Genomic DNA, 21925 nt, shown 5'->3' with positions numbered 1-21925 from the left:
CCATTACAATTTGACGTTAATATGCTCCTTAAAGTCTAGTTTATTCATAATATTGGAGTAAAATGTAAGGTGACTTTTTTATACCCTCAGCCATATGGCTACAGAGGGTATATATCATTTGATAGGTCAAAACGTGCCTAGTCGAAATAACTGTTTTAGACCCTAGGTCTCTTTGAACCAAATCCGTTTGAGAACATTTGGAGTCGATCTACCGATGTCCGTCCGTCTGTCTGTCTGGCTGGATGGTGCGCACGATAACTCTTGAAGGGGGTACCCGATTTGATCCAAACTTGGTACATCGTAATAATCTAGTTCGGAGATGGGCAATATCGGTCCACTCCTTCTGGTACCTCCCACACAAAATGTCAAAATTTTCAAAGAAAATAATTTATTGCACAGAAAAAGAAACGATAATCCGATTTTTCTGGAACTTTGCGAATCCTAATAGGTCATGTGCGAAAATGGACAATATCGGTCCACTCCATCAGGGACCTCCCCCACAAAGGGTCAAAATTTTGGATAATTAAAACTCTTATAAAATGTGATGTAAGAGTCCGATAGTCTTTAAATTTCACACATCACAATTTTATTAGTCCAAGGTCTGGTGAGAAAATGGAATGTATTGGCTCACTCCTTCTGGTAACTCCCCCACAAAGTGTCGAAATTTTTAATACCCATGAAGCTAATAAAACGCCAAGATGTGTTATAAAGGTGGTATATATCGAACCATTTCTTCTCCCCCATACATAGGGTTCAAGATTTTGAAAAACGAACGCCCAAATAAAGCGGAATAAACATACAACTCTCCTCAAATTTTACACATACAAATATTTTTGCCAACACAAGATCGGTTGTGAAGTTAATTAATATATGCCAACCCCTTCTGCGGTCACAATTTTCAATAATTTTATCTGTCATAACTTTCGAAACAAATTAGCAATTCTTTACTACTTGCTTGCTCAAATATTTCTCTAAATAAGAAGCCTGATATGAATATGAAATTTCCAGAAAAAAAGTTGTTCGTGATGGAATTTAAGCGTGATTGTGTGATTTCTTTACATTTGGCTGGAAAACCACATGCGGCTATCGTTAGAGCACTGCAGCATTTAAATGTGAATAAATCTTTTGTGTCTCGTACCATCGCCCGTTACCATGATACTGGTAGCGTAGCCCGACGTCAAGGAAGTGGACCGAAAAAAACAGCAACATCAGTAGATATGGTTCGAAAAGTAATGAAGCGACTTGATCGAAACCCACGTCGCAGTGACCGAAAAATGGCTCGTGAGTTGAACATATCGCAATTTTCTATTCGGCAAATATTGAAAAATGAGCTCGGAGTGAAGCCATTGAAATTCCAAAAAGTGCAAGAACTTACACCGCAACAGAAAGAAAATAGACTCAAAAGAGCTAAAGAGTTGCTTCGCTTGGCCGGTAGTGGTGAACTGCCGAATTTGGTTTTCTGCGATGAGAAAACATTCGTTGTCCACCAGTTTGTAAATAAACAAAATGATCGTGTTTACTCCCTAAAGAGGTCAGCTGTAAATGTGCACCTTCGGTTGGCCACCAGAACTCAAGCGCCGGCCATGGTGATGGTGTGGGCCGCCATAACAGCCGATGGTCGCTTTCCGCTCGTTTTAATCGACAAATGCCGAATATTGTCTCGAAAATATTCTGGAAGGTGTATTAAAGCCTTGGGCACTCAAATATTTTAGCCGCAGACCTAGCACATGCAAACAGGACTCAGCACCATCGCACTCAGCACGCGCCACCCAAGAATGGTTACAAAATGAGGTTCCTCGCTTCATTTCCAGCACATAATGGCCACCAAAATCTCCGGACACCAATCCGTCTATTGTGTCTGGAGTATTTTGGAAAGCCAGGTCGGCACTAAAAATTACCAAAATGTCGATCACCTCAGCATTCGGGCAGCGTGTGACGGTTTCATTGGCTGTTTGAAGGCCATAAGGTGACCAAACAAATCTAAACTTATTCTAAAATTTGAGGCTATATCCGATATTTTTCGCTTTCATTCAAAAAAATTATGGCGTTTGACTTTGTTGCAGTTTTTTTTTATCTCAACCTTTACAAGCCAGTTTCGCTTTTTCCGCCAGTATCAAAGACTCTCGAGGCTTTACTACTCCCCAGTATGAGAGGAAATTATTCAACTGCTAACCATCAACACGGTTTCCGTTCACTACATAGTACCACAACGGCATTGCATGCCATGTCCACACATATCACTCGAGAACTCAACCAGACAAAGCCGTGCCATAGTAGTGGCTCTAGATCTATCAAAAGCCTTTAATGCGGTTAATTAGTCAATTATATGTGTGGACGCCAGTCGTACGTGGAATTCCGGAACAAGAAGTCCAAGCCCCATAGAGTGAAACAGGAAAGTCTCCAAGGTGGGATGATATTTTCGGAACTGTTTAACCTCTACCTTTTCGGAATTCCGCGCCATCCAGACTACATCGAGATCGTAACATATGCGGATGACTGTACAATCATGGCGTCGTGTCCTGTAGTTGATGACGAATGTGTCAGGTTGAACAGGTATCTCGCGGAGCTTGCCGCCATCGTCCATGCGAGGAATATGACAATATCCGCCACTAAATCAACGGCCACACTATGTACCACATGGACTGTGAAGATGAGAACACAGCTGAATGTGCAGGTCGAGGGACTCATAATTCCGACCACTAACCACCCCAAAATCCTTGGGGTCACATTCGATAGCATATTCAAGTCACCCGCGCAAGCCACAGATATCTGCGATAAATTGAAAAGTAGGAACAAGGTCATCAAGTCGCGGATAAGGAAGCCTTGTTGATCTCTTTTAAAGCGATAGGTCGGTCTGTGGTTAGCTATGCGGCTCCAGTGTGGTCGGCGAATACGAGTGCTACGCAGTGGAAGCACATCTAGACCTGCCAGAATGTTGCCCTGAGAACTGCGACAGGATGCCTCCTCATGACACCGGTGGACCATCCCCATATGGAGGCGAAAGTCCTTCTCTTACGTCAGCATAATCATATGCTTTCGTTACAGTACATGTTTTGGCGTTACCGTAAGAGTCATCCCAACCATCATATGGAGGATACAACTCCCTCACCCAGGCGTATCAGAAGGGCATACATGACATAGAGAGGGAGGTCCAACGCTATAAGAGAGAACCTCTGGATCAAGAAGCCTATCAAGCAGGTCTGAGTGACATTCGTACCGATGCAGTCGCAGATTCTATCAGCAATTACAAGATGCTGTAATAATAGACTCCAATCCCTGTCCTCGGAGTCCAGTCCCTGTCCTCGGAGTCCAGCCCTATCCATTGCAGCTGAAGAACGCCAGCTGCCAAGACAAACCAAGGTAGTTTTGGCGCAATTACGTTCAGAATGGTGCAGTCGTCTCAATTCGTATTGGACAAGAATTGACGAAAATGTGCGTGACGTCTGACATACAAACATCCCCATGTACTACTGCTACAATGACAACTCCATTTTTTGTACACTATTGTAAATGTAATCATTGAACTTTCACTAAAATATATTTGTATTTAACAATTCATAATCTCATATAGCACACTTTTACAAAAGTATTCACAAAAAAAAAACGAATTTTAAATTTAATAATTAATTCTAAACCAAAAGTTCCTACGAGTATTACAAATATATGGCAGCTTAAAATATTAATCAGTCTTTAAAAAAAACCATTACCCATTTAAATAAAATCATCATCTGAACTATCATCGATCAAATTGACTTTCTTTTTCTTCCCTTTTGATTTCGGCGCCGTTTGCCCACTAGCAGCAAGTTTGGCATTTTTCTTAGCTTTTCTACGTTCTTTGAGGATCTTCTCTGCTCTCTCCAAGGGACACATTGAAACTTCGGTTATATTGGCATTATTGTTGATAAAACTATCATCCTCTTCGACAACAAATGAATCAGGCATGTATTGGGAACATATCTCTTCGGGCAAAAGAGCTTGGGAGTAGATGTGTGAATGATCGTCGTATACACGCGGTGCGGGGATTTTAAAACCACCTCCTCGTCGTGGGGCAGGACTCCTGAAAAGTAGTTAATTTTTAATATTTTATTGGCATATAACAATAAAAGGGGATAACTTACTTGAGCGATTGCAAATACATGGCCTGCATGTGTGAGGTAGATGCCTGATCTGGATCATCTTCATCGCTGTGCACCACTACAGAATCCAACATATAACCACCAATGGAATGTTCAGCTTCATCTTCGCTTTGATCGGAACCACTTAATGCTGCCTCATCTTCAATAAACGAATTATATTTTCGCCTTTTTCTGCGATGATGTATGCTACTTTCATCAGCCTGGAATGTAGGTAAAGTCCTATGTTTAATCTTGAAAATGAGAGAGAGAGAGAGAGTCTACTCTACAGGCGCATTCAGAAGCTACCGGTTTGTCCAGGTTGCTATATAATTTATTAGAGATTATTAAACTAAATCGAAAGGCTTGTTAATGTACTCACCAGACAAAACTGTGAGAGAAGTTTCTTTTTTTTATAAAAAAATATATTTTTATTAAAAAATAGAATACAAAAAGCTTTGTAAAATTTTATAAACTAGTAAACACATACTGGTGATTGTTTTTTAAGTTTTAAAATTATCCCTGAAACTTTAACATTTATTACGAAAAACATATATATTGAAAATCTACACTACTTTAGGAAACATTTCTTGGAAGACTCACTGCTTGTGTAGCTGCAATTTGTTCAAAATCACTATCATCGTCATCTTCATCGTGGTCATCGGCGGCGATTACGGTCACATCATTTTCACTGTTCTCACCTTCGGTGTCACTATCAAATATTTTACGTTTGGGGGCACTTGGACGTTTTCTTACCACCAAAATGCTTTCATCTTGTGTGACAGGTGGTAATGGCTTACTATGGCTATGTGATGAGCTATCATTTTCTGATCTTGATATACCCAACGACGATGAGGTATTCCTTAAGGCACTGGGCAATTTTACACGACCCTTACCATTTTTCAAATACATATCAAATAGACTAGGAGATTTGTCGTTTTGTATACTATTTGTGTTGGCTCGAGTTGAGGGTGATGCTAGGTTGGCACTGGAATTTGTGGGTAATGTACTTTTGCTGGGAGACATCAATTTAATTGATGTGGGAGGATTGAGGGTGGAATGGCTACGTGCTAAATTAAGTTTGGCCGACAATTTTGAGGCCAAGGATGTCTTTTGTATTGTGGGCTTGGCATGCAATAGATTGGGAGATTTCATTTGGTCATCGGCAAATAAGTCAGGGGATTGGCGGGCCATAGAATCTTTGTTTAAATTTTCCTTGAGACTCTCACGCCGCGTGGGCGCTGATGACACTTTACTCAATGATGATGATTTCATGAGTTCCTCTTCTTCTGGGAATGGTTCCATAAATGCCTCCATATCGAAATCCAATTCCTTTTCTATGGAGATCTCGGGAGGTGTGGGTAAATTTGCGGATATTTTCTTTTCCTCATTAGTTGTTTTAAACTCAATAATGTCTGGCGTGGAGTTCAAAGAGGGAGGTGTCAATTTGACACTGGAATTATGTTTATCTTCGGCGACACCATCCTTGGTTTTATCCAAACCATTAGAAGAATTGGCATTTGTCTTAGACTGGTCATTGGTTTTTGTTTGGGTAAACTGTATTTCAGCTTCCATGGCTGCTAGGAACATTTCGTCCTCATCGTCCTCATCCATGGCCAGACTAATATCTTTGCTCTCTTTCACTGTGGAACATAAAATATCATTTTGCTCTTGTACTTTTTCGACTTTTGCTTGCATTGCAAATTCTGTTTCCGGTATTACCAATGAGCCCGTGGTCATATCAGTATCTCTGGAGCTAGAACTTTCATCATACAGCCCATTAGGGATTTCTTTCTTTTCCACCTCTTCCTTGTTCTTTTCCAAGAGCAGTGTATTTAATTCCTTTTCGCACATTAAAAGCGAATCTAAGAATTTATTACTGGGCATGGATTTGTCAGGGGAATCTTTACATTTCTCGTCTCCCTTTGACATCTTGTGGTCTTCCATTACTTTTTCTTTATCGGTTTCTTCAAGTTTATTTAATAAATTCATTGCCTTGGTATTGGTAGTGGAATTTAGATTTAAGGACTTTTTAGTGGGTCCCTGCAGGGGTGTGGATTTAAAAGCCATGTCTGGTTTATTGAACTCTAACCATTGGCTGCAATATTTGGACTCAGTAAATGAAGCATCATTTTCCTCTTCCAAATTAAGGGTGCGCTCATCTGACTCATTGTCTACGAAGGTGTTGTAGACCATTGATTCTTGTACATTGGATGCAGCCGCAGCCTTGGCCCTTTGTTCTTCTTCTTCTTTGTATTTTGCGGTTTGCTTGTATCTTTCGTAAAACCAATCGAATGTCTCACTCGGCTCTAAGAGTTCAAAATCAGAAAATATTTCATCAACTTTTTTTCTCATTTCATCCTCATCGATTGACTCATCGTCGGAGGGAATGTCATCGATTGTGGCCTCGGACTTCATTTTCTCCATTTCTGATTCTTCCAGAAACTTTTCAGCCTTCTCCAAGCCTCCAAAAAGTCTAACAATTATTCGATGAATCTCTCGAATTGACTTTTCTTCCTCTGTCTCATTGTCGAAATCCTGAAGGGCATTCAAAACTTTCATTTGCTCCAGGTTATTGCGTAGATAATCCTTGTGTACAGTTAGCAATTTGTATTTCATATCATCGGACATTTCCTTGGATTTCAAATGATAAGATAAGTCGTTGATTTGAGCTCTCTTTAAGACTTCCGGCGTTGTGTGAGTGGTGTTCATGAATATCTCCAATTTCTTAAGTCTTTCGTTTATGTAAATTTCATTGGCTGATATGGCATCATCATCACCATTATCACAAATTCCAGTGTTTTGCATTTGATCTTTGGAACAACTCGGTGTGGAACATGGGCTATCATTTATCAATTTTTGGCGTTTTTTCGGTGTCACATCTTCAATTTTTTCCTCCGATGTGTCTCCACACAAATCCACCGATTCAATTTCGATTGTAGGAACTTCAGCCTTGATTTTCAATTGGGACGGTTTTGGTGACTGCATATCATTGAATAGGTGTTTCATGCGATCAAAACTCTTTTCCAGCTTTTGCTGTGTGTGTATGCCCGGTTTGGCTTGTGTCATTTTTGTGTCGATTTCAAAATATTCCAAATCTTCGGCATCCAATTCCTTGGTTGGTTTTTTGTTGAAAAATTTACGCAAGTCTTGAACCCCTTTCTCATTGCCTATTGCTTTTTTTGCTTGTTTTGAAACACTGGATTTTTTCTTGTCATCACCACCGGCGTCATTTTCTGCGTCTGGAGTTACAAATGTCTGCAAACATTTTGGCTTTATGTCTGTAGGTACCAAACGTGGCGCCTGATTATACAAGGAGCGCCGTACAACTGAGGAACTTAGTATTTTCTTATTCATTTGATCCTTGCTATGGAGGACATCTTTCAAAATTTGTTGCTCTCTCCCCTCGGTAACTAGCATTACGACATTTCCATTTTTCTTTCTTCCAGTTCGGCCAATACGCTGAATAAACCTTGTGGGATTTGTGGTACTTATATCGAAACAAACAATTAAATCCACCTCACCCACATCGATACCCTCTTCGCCAATGGAGGTGGCAATAAGTATGTTGATCTGTCCCGAACGAAAATCATTCATTATCTGTATTTGTTGCTTTTGGGTGAGGGGTCTTAAATTGCCGGTGCCACCTTGGCCTTAAGGGGGAAGATAAAACATTAAATCAGTTTCCATTCGATAGAATCTAAAATATGACTCATTCTTACCCACAAAACATTTTGGCTTCAATAGCGGGACATGCTGAAGAAGCATACGATAAATTAACAAAACCGACTCACGATATTCACAAAAGACTATGGCCCGAGATTCCGCATGGTTCTGTATCAAAACAATAACAAATATATAATTAAATTGGAAATAGATTATTTTCAAAATTTAGCTACTCACCTCGAAATGTTTGAGCAAACACTCCCTGGCCTTTTCGAATTTCGGATGACCAAAATCCAAATCTTTTGGGATTTCAGCAATCTTACCATTCGTCATGGGGCCAGCGGAAACATTAAACGGATTAGGACCAACTTCCTCGTTTAGGCGATCAATCATATTACGCAAACGGCGATCCATTTGTATAACGAATTTCGTTTTCCCCTCCATGTCTTCTTCAAAGTTGTTGAGGAAAACTCTTACACCATGACGTTCGAGTAACTCCAGCGAATGGTATAGGCTTATGCAAATGGAAAAATTACTCATTATGGCGGAATGTTGAGGATGACGTCCATTGTGTTGACAACGTTCCTGATAACGTTTTTGTTCGTAGAGTAAAAAATTGCGATTTATATTTGCCAAAGATCCTGAAAGCATTTGGCAATCTATGAGCTGTCTCAAATATGGATCAATTATCTCCAAGAGTTCTTCTCGTATTTCTTTAATACGTTCCCCCCAGGATACCACCACAGTTTCCATGGAACGTTTGTGGACATAAGGCACCACATCCACTGAATTCTCACAACGTACCTGAATATGAGATATTAAGAGATTACGAATCACCTCCGCCACATCATCCATGGTGCGTCCCGGAGTTGCGGACAAGGCAACTACACGAAAATATCTATTCTTTGCAGCAATTGCTTGAACAACTTCAACGTAGGCATATTTCCCTTTGGCCTTGTGCGCTTCATCCACAACAATCAGTTTGATATCATCGAAAGGAAATTCAAATTTACAGGAACTTGTTGAATCTTCCAATATGCTTTCCACTCCCTCCTCATCACCCTGAACATAGTTGCCCAAAATATCAGATTGTACAACTTGGGGTGTGGCAAAAAACACTCGCTTTGTTTTCCATAGCTCAGCACGTTTGGCTTTTGGTAATCTTCCAGTCAATTCCACTGTGTCTTTGCGGGGAAATGGCATAATTTTTTGGCAGGCTTCTATCTGTTGATTCACCAAGGGTCTTGTTGGAGCCATAAATATCACCTTGCCTCGGGGATACCAACGATACAGATTGTACATGACCACAGCCGCAATAAAAGTCTTACCCAAACCAGTGGGCAGCACCACCAGAGTATTGCGATACAAAGCCGCCTGAACAATACTCATTTGATAGGATCGACATGGCAGATTACTGGGATAGATCCAGGTGTCTCCAACATTCCTATCAAATCCTCTGTGTTGCTCAACATCACACAGTTTTGAAGAATTATTCAAACCTTCCAGAGGTTTATCCAATATCCCCATCAACGTGTGCAGTTCCTCATCATCGAAATTTGCGTCCCATGGATCTTCATCGTTGGCATTGGTTTTCGAAGTCATTTTCAAAAAGATTTCAGCGCCATAACAATGTAAACAACAAACGTCGTAATATGTATGTATGTAAGAACAATATAAAAAACGGTAAACAAAAGAAAATGCCCGATAACAAACAAAAAAAGCAAAAAGAAAAACACAACTAATTTGTTTACGAAAGAAAAACGTAGGAAATGTAATCAGCTGGGAGAGTAGGGTTCCAAAGGCACTGCAAAGTAGGGATCACAAAGTCAAATTAAGAAGTGTCAACTTGTAGCAATGAAAAAACGCCACAAATTATGAATTGCCATAGTGTTGTAAAGAGTAACATTTTGGTGTTTAATATAAAATGCCACTTTTTGAGATAAATTATCGGATTTCTTTTGCATCATAGAGAGGAAGTTATGCTGTTAATAATAATAAACAATATTAGTCAAATGGCTACCACGAGTTCGTTCTCCAGCACAATATCGTTTCCACATGGCACAATGACGACAAGTTAGACTAAAGATGAGGGTACATAAGCAGCTTGGCATCATGGCTAGGCATATTAATATCAAATTATGAGGGACAACGACGGTAGAATTTGAGTGCGGCTCTGGCATTCCTTTATGATATGTCACAAAATATGCCATCCGAAGACTTCAAGCTGCTTATATGCCCACACCTAAACTTAAAAAAAATCCTGTTTGGCTTGTAATGTCATTATTACTATCAAAATAATCAAAAAAACCAAACAACTTGTTGCATTGATTTTGAATAAATAATTAAAAAACAGCGAAAACTGAATTACATGTCAAATTTTTTTTTTCAATAATCATGTTCTATGCACCTCTAAAGGTTTATTTCGCTACAAAAACTGTAGATTTTGTAGATGCATATGTTGCAATAAGCATTTTAAAAACATCAGAATTTGAATATTTTTAGAACATTTTTTTATTATTCAAAATCTAAAAAGATTTGGATATAGCTCCCATATATAAAGGTTGATATAAAAAAAAACAAATAAAGTCATACGCCATAATTTTTTTTTTTTTTTAATTTTATTAAATGAAAGCAAAAAATGTCGAAAATAGCATCAAATTTAGAATATGTTTAGATTTGTTCGAATTAGTCACGTTTGGCACGAATTATGGCCTTCAAATGACAATGAAAAGGTCACACAGCGCCCGAATGTGGCTCTGCGGTATTTTGGCCGATTCCCGGCGAAGCGTTTGCTTGAGGTGATCGACACTTTTTTATTTTTTAGTGCCAACTTTGCTTTCCAAAATACTCCCGACACTGTAGTCCAACGGATTGATATCCGGAGATTTGGTTGTCATCGTGAATGAAGCAAGGAACCTCATTATGCAACCATACTTGGGTGGCGCGTGCTGAATGCGATGGTGCTGAGTCCTGTTGAAATATCGAAGGTCTGCTAAAATGTTTTCGTGCCCAAGGCTTTAATACACCCTCCAGAATATGTTCACGATAATATTCGGCATTTGTTCTGATGCCACGGTCGATTAATAGGAGCGGAGAGCGACCATCGGCTATTATGGCGGCCCACACCATCACCTTGGCCGGCGCTTGAGTTCTGGTGGAGTACTGCTGAACAAGGAATATTTTCTCATCGGAGAAACCCAAATTCGATAGTTTACCACTTTCGACCAAGCGAAACAACTCTTTGGCTCTTTTGAGACATTTTTCTTTCTGTTGCGGTGTAAGTTATTGCACATTTTGAAATTTCAATGGTTTTATCCCGAGCTAATTTTTAATGGAATATTGCGATATGTTCAGCTCACAAGCCATTTTTCGGTCACTGTGACGCGGGTTTCGATCAAGTAGCTTCTTCACTTTTCGAACCATTTCTGCTGATGTTGCTGCTTTCTTCCGTCCACTTCCTTGACATCAAGCTGCGCTACCAGTATCACGGTAACGAGCGATGGTACGAGACACAAAAGATTTATTCACATTTAAATGCTGGAGTGCTCTAACGATAACCACAAGTGGTTTTCCAGCCAAATATAAAGAAATCACACTATCACGCTTGAATTCCATCACAAATAACATTTTTTCTGGAAAATTCTTATCAACATGCTTTTGTACGCTTGTAACCAGTATAATGAGCTGTCACTGGAATAATTTTAACAGCTGTCGGACGAGTGGCTTAGAAATGACAGCAGTCTGAAGTTTGTTGCAGTTGTTTCATCTCACCCTGTAGTTGGTGTGATATACTTCATATACTTAATACGCAAGTGGTGCCGTCCGACTTTTGACTTTTCGTTAATGTAAAAAAACTGCATCAAAATATTTCTGCTGTTAAGATTTGAGCCAAAGTTGTTGTTGTCGTTTACATTTTGCAATTTTAGAGAGGGAAAATCGTTTATTTCTCAGTAACTTCTCACCATGGTAGAATTGGTATTTCTACCATGCTTCTTACCCAGTAATTGTTATTGGGAAAATAAACGAACGGACCTAATTTGACTAGCAATTTTTTCCATGGTAGAATAATACAGGTAGATGCATCAACGCTTGAGAACATTGCTATATCAATGAATGAAGTCTCAATAAATAAATAATAATAATAATAATATAAGTATATTTTAATGTGTTTTCTTATACGACGTCATTCGTAAAATACGCTTTTTTCAACAATTTTTACAAATTTAAATAATTTTTCATTAAACAATTTCCATTTCCAAATTGGTTTGACAGTCCATTGTCCCAGCAGCGTCTAAATATATTCTTCTATCATGAATTTTTTCCGTAAAATAGGAAATTCCTATTAAAGGCCATCCAAACAGGCCACCTTCTGACAAACAACGTTTTTCTTGCCGCTGTGAACTGCCTTTCTCACCCATACACATTTGGCTCTCCACCTAAAAAGACCCCAACAACACTCCACTTCACACCGACACCGTTTCGTTTGGGTCGTTCTTTGCTATGGAAACGAAATGTCAGTTCGTTGAAAAATGTTGTCTAAGCACAACAGCCATACGGACGTCGTCGGTTGGTTTCGTTTTGCGTTTGTTCCATCGACAACAACTATGCTTGTTCTTCTTCTACTTCGTGCACAAGTTCATCGAGTTTGTTATGATGGATGGATGCAATGACAATTTATGTTTGTTATTCGTGTGTTTTTTTTGTATTCCAAAGCCCAATCCAATGAAATGAATGTTTGATGGAAATTGTTTATTAAAAGAAAAAGTAGGCCCGATTATTTGGGCTGCCATGAAAATTGAAACAAAGAAAAAGAACAGCAAGTGAATGTGTTTTGTCAATTCTATTTCAATTTGTATTTCCTTGCAATTATATCCCAGTCTTTGAATAATTAATAAATGTAAACAAAAACAACACGGTCTCTCTCTGGCGAAAAAGTGAAACAATTTGGCGCGCCATTTCTTTTTGAAGGCAAAAATGCAAAAAAATTAAATTGTAAAATAGAAAGAAAAGCAAATGAAATGAAAAAAGTTTAGTTAATTTATGCAAAAAATAGTTGCATTACAAACGGGGTCATAGCTTAAGAAACTACTTTAAAGAAGAAAGTAGTGAGTCCCTGGCCACAGTTCACGTGGAAATCAAGTCTTGTCTTCCCATGCTAAGGCAAGAATTGCAAATGTAAGTTTCATATTTTTTTTGAATATCTACGTTTAAGATCTGTTTTTATTTGTTTATAAGATAAGTTAATTTTCTTTATAAAAACAACGTTGAGAACAAATCATATGAGAGGGGAAATTGCAAACATCAACATTTTCCAATTAGATTTTGTTTCGCTTTCCAAATTATTCCATTTTATCCTTTTAAAATGGAAATGTCATATTCTCTCCGACAAAAGGAGAATTGATCAGTTTTGTTTCTACAGTGGCCCCATTCATATAAAATGTGGTGCTGACGTTTTTTCACTGTAGTAATAATCATTCTTTTTTATACCCTACACCACAAGGTGGTCAGGGTATTATGTGTTTGTGCACTTGTTTGTAACAGGCAAAAGGAAACGAGATAGATCCATAGTTCCTTATGATGATCTGCATAGAATCACATTCTGAGTCGATTTATGCATGTCCGTCCGTCTGTCCATGTATTTTTGTAAACATTTATTGCCCTATCCAGATGAAAATTTGCACAAATCATTTGTTTGGCCCAAGGACGAACCCTATTGAAATTGGAGATAATCGGTAAAAAATTAGATATAGCTCCCATATATATCTTCGTCCGATTTGCCTTTTATTGTGCACCAAACGTGTAATATCAGCCCGAATAGTATGGAATTTTGCACATGCAACCAAATTAGGCCTGAAAATAAGTATGCCAAATTTGATCGAAATCGGTTCAGATATAGCTATAGCTCCCATATATATTGTTCATCCGATTTGATATTTTTGTCCTCCGCAGCCGTATTATGCACTATGTAACAATAATATTTGGGGAAATACATCAAATACAGTTCAGAAATACATTTGCTAAATTTTATCGAGATCGGTTCAGATTTGGATATATCTCCCATATTTAACTTCGTCCGATTTACCTTTTTTTGTACACCAAACGTCTAATATTTACCCAAATGGGATGAAATTTGGCACTTACGACCGAATTGAGTCTAGTATGTCAAATTTGGTGAAGATTGGTTCAGATATAGCTATAGCTCCCATATATACTGTTCATCCGATTTGTTATATTTGTTACCCACAGCCGTAATATGCATTCCGTAACGACGATATTCAGGGAAACATATCAAATACAGCTCAGAAATATCTTTGCCAAATGTTATCGAAATCGGTTCCGATTTGGATATAGCTCTCATACATATCTTTATCCGATTTCAAATTAATTGTGCACCAAATGGGCAATAAAAGTCCGAATTTAAAAGATACAAATGCTTCGGCATATTTAGTCCTATGAACTTTAAATTATAATTATAAACATAGCGTGTATGATGGAATTCTCCCATAAAAATTTTTAATTGTTATGCGGAGCTCTTCTCAATTAGAATATTTTATTAATGAAGTTATATTCTTGATTTGAAGGTCCTATTCTATTTTAGACATATCGGTAAATCGTAATAAAGAGTGGCAATGACGAGGTAAATTTAATTGACGAATGGTTGGTTTACAACTTCTGCACTAATGTACTATATTGAGTGTATCTATAACAATATCAACTACATAGGTTTGCGTTTTCTTATGACCTCCATATAAGGGTAAATCCCGGACGATTCAAGCCACGTTTTCTAACGGAATTGTTTAAAACTGAGATTTTTAAATGGGTTTCACTACCAGTGGCAGATCATACTACATACAGGTTCCCACGTTTCCATACAGATCCGATATTTGGTGATGACTTTGGTCACATCTTTTTTATACCCTCAGCCATATGGCTAGAGAGGGTATTTATCATTTGATACGGTCAAAACATGCCTAGTCAAAATAACGGTTTTAGACCCTAGGTCTCTTTGGATCAAATCCGTTTCAGAACATTTGGAGTCGATCTAGCGATGCCCGCTGTCTGGCTGACTGGTGTGCACCGCAAGCTCTCGAAGGAAGTATCCCATTTGGTCCAAACTTGGTATATCGTAATATTTTTGTCAAACTAAGATTGAGTTCGGAGATGGGTCCACTCCTTCTGGTACCCCCCAAAAAAGGTCGAAATTTTAAAAAATATATTTTTTGGACAAAAAGGGCAAGGTTAATCCGATTTTGCTCCAACTGTGTAATTATTAATATTTGCGTCATTGCTAGGTCATGTGCGAAAATGGACAATATCGGTCCACTTCATCAATTACCTCCCCCACAAAGGGTCGAAATATTGAATAATTTCAACTCTTATAAAATGTGATGTAAGAGTCCAATTGTCTTCAAATTTTACACATCCCAATATTTTTTTTAGCCCAAGGTCTGGTGATAACATGGAGTATATCGGTCCACTCCTTCTGGCACCTCCCCCACAAAGGGTCAACATTTTCAAAAAATATATATTTTTTCTGCACAGAAAGGAAAGCAATAATCTAATTTTGCTCTAACTTTGCAAATCCTAATATTTGCGCCAGTTCTAGGTGAGGTACAATAATAATATAGGTCCACTCCATCAAGTGCCTCTTCCACAAAGGGTCAAAATTTTGAATAATTATAACTCTTAAAAAAATATGATGTAAGAGTCTGATTGTCTTCAAATTTCACACATCCTAATATTTTTATGTACCAAAGATCTGGTATTAAGACGGAATATATCAGCCCACTCCTTCTGGTACCTTCCCCGCAAAAGGTCGAACTTTTGAATATCCGTGAAACTCACTTAGACTTGGCTCATCTGAATATTTCCGCAAAACACAAGATCTGTTATAAAGACGGTAGAGATCAGACTAATCCTTCTGGTAGCTCCCTCACAAAAAAGAGTCAACGTTTTGAATGATCAAAACGTTTATAAAATCCGAAATATGTATCCGGTTCTCTTCATATTTCACACATGCAAACATTTTTGCTAACACAAGATCTGTGGTGAAGATTATATATATCTGCGAACCTATTCTGGTACCTCACCCACAAAGGGTCACAATTTTCAATACTTTTATCTGTCTTAACTTGCGACACAAGTCAGAAATTTTTCTAAAAAATATTACAGTCGAAACCTGGCACGTCGGAATATTTATATCATATCTGTTTAGGTCCGATATGAAATGGACACTATTGGTCCATTTCTTTGGAACCTACTCCATTGAGGGTCAACAATTTTAATAATCATATCAGAAGTAAAAAATATAGTTAAACAAATGATAGTGAAGGATGTAACCAATACAGTCGAAACCTGGCACGTCGGAATATTTATATCATATCTGTTTAGGTCCGATATGAAATGAACACTATTGGTCCATTTCTTTGGAACCTACTCCATTGAGGGTCAACAATTTTAATAATCATATCAGAAGTAAAAAATATAGTTAAATAATTGAACTTTGGGTGAGGGTATAGATCTGTCGGCAAAACCGGCTGATACTTTTCAAATTGTTTTAAGGGAATCGTATGAAAGATCGGTACAAAGAGTTTGTAATGGGTTTTGTCTTCTGTGGGATTATTGCTTATATCGTTCATAAAGCGCTACCTCCGAATATTTGGTATTTAGCTAAATTTTGGTATGCTCCACATATATAGTATGGAGGTTATATTTATAAGCTAGCATTTCGCTCAAGACCTATGGCACATATTTTTTTGCGATTTAGCTCTATTTCTTGAACTATAAGTTGGTTTCTCTACGGTGATTTTAGTAATTAACCGGAAATATTGATATTTTCCTACTTCTAGTGCAATGTTACATTTTGGGTTTTCAGATCATGCCCCTTTGAAAATGGCATTCTCCATAATTTTGAGAACAAAATATTACCCCTTTTTAATTATGAATAATCAAAATTTTCAGATTGTCACAAAAAATATATATCGGCATTAGTTCATATAGTTATGGAGCCACTGTGTGTTATTTCGCATATGTTTCCCATTATATTGTATTTGTTTTGATTACACCAATTCACTTTGTCAAATTAATTTTGTTTATGTGTCTCCGCTCCTCTCTCACCCTGTTCTTTTTTCATATTTATTCTTATCGTTTCATGTTGTTTCACCCAGTTGTTTCCATTCTGTGTATGCTTCGAAATGTATGTGTTTCTTTCCATTCCGTTTCTCTGTATATCTCCCGTTTTCTTGTTTTTGTTTCGTTAGTTTATGCAAGATCAGTACGGTTGTTTTGTTCTCACCCTCTCTCTATCGTTTGCTCATTCCATGGGTTTGGGTTCATTGGTGTCGTTACTGTTGTTGTTGTTTAATTTCGCATTTTATTGTGGTTGCAATTTCTTACGTACAACAATAAATCACCACATGCACGCGTATGTGTGTTGAATTGTGGGACTGTGCATTGTGATTTGCAAAAAATAAAAAACAAATGAACTAAAATTGAATGATAATTTGCATACATAATTAGAATTATAGACGGGGGAGAAAAAGGAGACACCTTTCTGATTTTTCGTTGTTTACTTTTTTCATTAAGTTCCCAGAAGTAATAGAATTCAGGTAGGTATGGTTATTTAGAAATTCAATGTCAAAAGTAAAAGTTACTTCTTCCGTTTTGCAGTTACCTCTGTTTGGCCGTCAGTTAAGAAGAAAGCAATGATTTCAAGTTGGAAGAGGGCGGCTATACAATTCCTCACACAATATTTATTGGATATTTGGTTAGTTGTGTTATATCCATGGTAGAATTAAGAAGGTAAAGTCATGTCAAGTCACATATGTTATTTTTTTTTCAAAATTTTCCGTTTGACAACATCTTATTGTAAAATATATATTTACAAATCCAATATAAGTATACAAAAAATCAGAGATGGAAACCCAGTTTTTATGCAGTAAATTTTGGCAAGGTAAATTACAGAAAATGCAGAGATGGGTACACTTATTTGAAATGACTTTACCTTTTTCATTTTACTATATTCGAATGCTAAAATCTAATTCCCGTTCAATATTATAAGATAATGAATTAATCATGAATATAATTTTTTGATCTTTTTAGGTTCAACCAAACGGGAATGAATCGACTTTAAATTGAAAAATCTGTTAACATTACATTTATTGTATGGACAATTTTTCGCTAATTAATAAATGTTTCATAATACAAAAAACAATTAGAATAGGAATAAGCCTACCTATTTTGGTATAACCATCTTTTGAAAACTCTAGAAAATAATTCGGGTTTCAAATCTTGTTATGCAGCAAAAAAAAATGAAAGACTTCAACCCAAAATTATTTGCTGCTGCACTAATGTTGCAAAAATATTTATTAATCTCCCCGACGGGGAATTGAACCCCGGTCTCCCGCGTGACAGGCGGGGATACTAACCACTATACTATCGAGGATATTGAAATATATATTTGATAAAATAATATTCAACTTAAGATTTAAACTGAAAACAATTATTTTATTACCATGGCGCAATAATATGGTACGGCACAACATTTATCCTGAGTGTGTATTAACCAGTTTTGCCCATGGTAGAATCAAAAAGGTAAAGCCGTGCTGTCATATGTTCACATTTTTTTCAAAATTATTCATTTGCCAAAATGTATATTTTTAAATCCATTGTTTATACACAAATCAGAGATGGAAGTCACACATGACATGGTAAATTACAGAAAATGCAGAGATGGGTGTTATTATGACTTTATCTTCTACATGTTACCATGGTTTTGCCATTGAATTCAAATATTAAACAGTTTGTATCATATTTTTGAAAGAAAATCCAGGCATTTCATTCATATTACGCGCTTCTCATGCATTAAGAAATGAGGAAAAATATCAATTTCAAAGTATGTTTTAGGGACACCAAATAATAATAATAATATATATTAGTACGAAAAAAGTTAATCTTTCGTCTCCCCGACGGGGAATTGAACCCCGGTCTCCCGCGTGACAGGCGGGGATACTAACCACTATACTATCGAGGATTTTGAGGCATTTGGTATATATCCTTATCGTCAGGATAATAATTAGACAATTAAATCACAACAAAATATTAATATAAAAGTCAACAATTGAATTTTTAAATTTTGAATAAGCAAACATCTGGAAATCTGAAATTTAGCCCAAAAAATATATATTTTTCAAACAATGTCATTGAATAATTACGAACAATTCCTCCCCGACGGGGAATTGAACCCCGGTCTCCCGCGTGACAGGCGGGGATACTAACCACTATACTATCGAGGATCTTAAAGTAATACCAAAAAGTTAAGCTCACAAGAATATGCATGAAAAATCCTATATCTGTGTAACGTGGGGAATATTCTGTAAGTTGGGTTCATCTTACTTAGAAAGAATTTTTAGCATGGAATTTTAGACAATTCCATTGAAAAATATAGTTAAAATCATCAAAATACCGTATATAGGAATTTACCGTTATGTGGGGAATATACGGTGTCGTAGACCTATATAGGCAATTTTCAGACAATTCGATTGAAAAAAATTTGGCTACAATCATAAAAATACCAAATATCGGAGGGGAACCGTTATATGGGGACTATACGATATCGTGGACCTATATAGCCCATATTCGAACTTGACCTGCCTGCAGACAAAAGGCTGGTCTGTGCATAACTTTAGCTTCTTATCTTTCTATTCGTTTTGGCCCTAGAGTGATTACAACAGACGGACGGACAGGACAGGGCTAAATCGTCTTAGAATTTTACGCTGTTCAAGAATATACACTGGTGGCCAAAAATAAAGCCGTTGGTACCGTTATAAATTTGACGATATGCTTTTGGTTCTTCTTTCATACGTCATATATTATTTTTGTGTGGTTTTAAATCCAATAACACGTGTCAAACTATCGATTTTGATAAATTGGATAAAAGAACAAAAAAATCAGTGTCTACAACAAAAGTTTGTCACAAAAAAGCATTTCAGAAAAATACAAATAATAAGTCGGTTCCGCTCAACTGGATCAGTATTGACCGAAGCATCGTTCTGGTCAAAAAATTATGCGGGAAAAAAACGCTCTTTTGTAACATCACCGTAGTTGGTGAGGGAGTTATCTTTAGAAGTAAGCACAAGAACTGTACGTCGAAGAGCTGTGGAGGCAGGCTTACATGCTCGGAAGCCATCGAAGAAACAATTTATTTCGGCAAAGAATCGAGAAGCCAGCCTAGCTTTTGCGAAAGCTACTCGTTGGAAAAAGGCTCAGACATGAACAATTTTACTGTGAGAAGACCACAAAATGAGAGACTTAAGCCTCAGTATTTCAAAGGTACTGTGAAACATGGAGGAGGCTAAATTATGGTATGGGGCTGTTTTTCCCATGCTGTAGTTGGACCAATTCATGAAATAAAGGAAACTATGGATCGATTTGTGTATAAAAATGTGTTAGAGAACGTAATGCTTCCTTTTGAAGAAGAAAGTATGCCACTTGTTTGGGTTTCCCAACATGCCAATGACCCGAAACACGAATCGAGATTTGTTACAGATTGGTTATTTGAGTCATAAATCAGAGTTTTACACTGGCCAGCTCAATCTCCCGACTTAAACCCAATAGAAAATCTCTGGAAAATCGAAAAATCTAGAGAGATTCGCAGACAAATAAACGCGACATTTTCAATCGCATTCAGAATGCTTGGAACAGCATCACAAAGGATCAAATTGAGCGACTTATAGATTCCATGCCTCGTAGGTGTGATGCTGTTATCAAAAATAATGGATATGCTATCAACTATTAGTTTTAGTTTATAATTTTTTGTGTTAAATAAATAAGTAGCTTTAGTTTTAACCGAGCAAAAATTGAGAAAAAATTATTTTTCTTTAAAAAAAATATATTTCAAATTTATTTTTGCTTTAATGTTTTTTATAATTTATAGGTACATAAAATAGAAAGTTATAAACTGAAGAAATATTCATGGTATATATATTTATCAATAAAAAAAAACAGTAAAGAAAGTCTTAAAGTCGGGCGGGCCGCCTTTATTATACCCACACCACTTTGCTAATTTAGTAGAGCTGCGCATTACAATTAAAAGTTTTTAGGGGAGAATTGAATCATACACGCTATGATTATAATTATAATTTAAAGTTCAAAGGACTAAATATGCCGAGGCATTTGTATCTTTTAAATGCGCATTTGGTGCACAATTAATTTGAAATCGGATAAAAATATATATGGGAGCTATATCCAAATCTGAACCTATCTCGGTAAAATTTACCAAAGATATTTCTGAGCTGTATTTCATATATTTTCCTGAATATAGTTCTTACGGAGTGCATATTACGGCTGTGGGTAACAAATATGACAAATCGGATGAACAGTATATTTGGGAGCTATAGCTATATCTGAACCGATCTTCACCATATTTGACATTATAGCTTCTAGACTCACTTCGGTCGTAAGTGCCAAATTCCATCCAATTTGGGCAAATATTAGACGTTTGGTATACAATAAAAGGTAAATCGGACGAAGTTATATATGGGAGCTATATCCAAATCTGAACCGATCTCGATAAAATTTAGCAAATGTATTTCTGAGCTGTATTTGACATATTTCCCCAAATATTGTTGTTACAGAGTGCATATTACCGCTGCGGAGGACAAAAATAACAAATCGGATGAACAATATATATGGGAGCTATAGCTATATCTGAACCGATTTCGATCAAATTTGGCATACTTATTTTCAGGTCCAATCTGATCGTACGTGCAAAATTTCATAGTATTCGGATTGATATTACACGTTTGGTGCACAATAAAAGGCAAATCGGACGAAGATATGTATGGGAGCTATATCTAAATTTTGACCGATTATCTCCAATTTCAATAGGGTTCGTCCTTGGGCCAAACAAATGATTTGTGCAAAATTTCATCTGGATAGGGCAATAAATGCGAACTGTACTTTGTTTACAAAAATACATGGACAGACGGACGGACGGACGGACATGCATAAATCGACTCAGAATGTGAATCTATGCAGATCATCAAAAGGAACTATGGGTCTATCTCGTTTCCTTTTGCCTGTTACAAACAAATGCACAAAGACATAATACCCTGACCACCTTGTGGTGTAGGGTATAATTACCCGGC

At 37.1% G+C, this 21925-nt stretch overlaps 2 protein-coding genes and 3 non-coding genes across 5 annotated transcripts in view; 1 reads left to right on the top strand and 4 right to left on the bottom strand.

Moving 5' to 3' along the window:
* Positions 1 to 3675: 3675 nt before the first annotated feature.
* On the bottom strand, positions 3676 to 9544 carry LOC131806398 (uncharacterized). The gene is made up of 5 exons (XM_059130460.1): positions 8016 to 9544; positions 7835 to 7946; positions 4716 to 7765; positions 4119 to 4336; positions 3676 to 4057 (listed from the first exon to the last, which is right to left on the bottom strand). The coding sequence occupies exons 1-5, from the start codon at positions 9378 to 9380 to the stop codon at positions 3712 to 3714; spliced, it is 5091 nt and encodes a 1696-aa protein (XP_058986443.1). The 5' UTR covers positions 9381 to 9544; the 3' UTR covers positions 3676 to 3711.
* A 2662-nt stretch (positions 9545 to 12206) lies between these two features.
* Positions 12207 to 21925, top strand: part of LOC131806386 (neurogenic protein mastermind-like) — a 418316-nt gene continuing 408597 nt past the window's right edge. The window contains exon 1 of the mRNA XM_059130427.1: positions 12207 to 12953. The gene's annotated coding sequence lies outside the window, so the exon portion shown is untranslated. The remainder of the gene's footprint in view (positions 12954 to 21925) is intronic.
* TRNAD-GUC (transfer RNA aspartic acid (anticodon GUC)) lies at positions 18151 to 18222 on the bottom strand. The gene has a single exon. It is a non-coding gene; the product is annotated as a tRNA-Asp (tRNA).
* On the bottom strand, positions 18739 to 18810 carry TRNAD-GUC (transfer RNA aspartic acid (anticodon GUC)). The gene has a single exon. It is a non-coding gene; the product is annotated as a tRNA-Asp (tRNA).
* Positions 19001 to 19072, bottom strand: TRNAD-GUC (transfer RNA aspartic acid (anticodon GUC)). Its single transcript has one exon. It is a non-coding gene; the product is annotated as a tRNA-Asp (tRNA).

The sequence above is a fragment of the Musca domestica genome, unplaced genomic scaffold (assembly GCF_030504385.1).
Source record: "Musca domestica strain aabys unplaced genomic scaffold, Musca_domestica.polishedcontigs.V.1.1 75, whole genome shotgun sequence".
NCBI lineage: Eukaryota > Metazoa > Arthropoda > Insecta > Diptera > Muscidae > Musca > Musca domestica.
This window is presented reverse-complemented; position numbering and strand designations above follow the sequence as displayed.

What these genes read in the sequence shown, in the direction of transcription:
- LOC131806398 (XM_059130460.1), bottom strand. Translation starts at nt 9,380, where the DNA reads ATGACTTCGAAAACCAATGCCAACGATGAAGATCCATGGGACGCAAAT. An exon ending in GTTTGCTCAAACATTTCGAG is followed by an intron (nt 7,947 to 8,015) that starts GTGAGTAGCTAA and finishes GTTTTGATACAG; the next exon opens with AACCATGCGGAATCTCGGGC. An exon ending in GAAGCCAAAATGTTTTGTGG is followed by an intron (nt 7,766 to 7,834) that starts GTAAGAATGAGT and finishes TTCCCCCTTAAG; the next exon opens with GCCAAGGTGGCACCGGCAAT.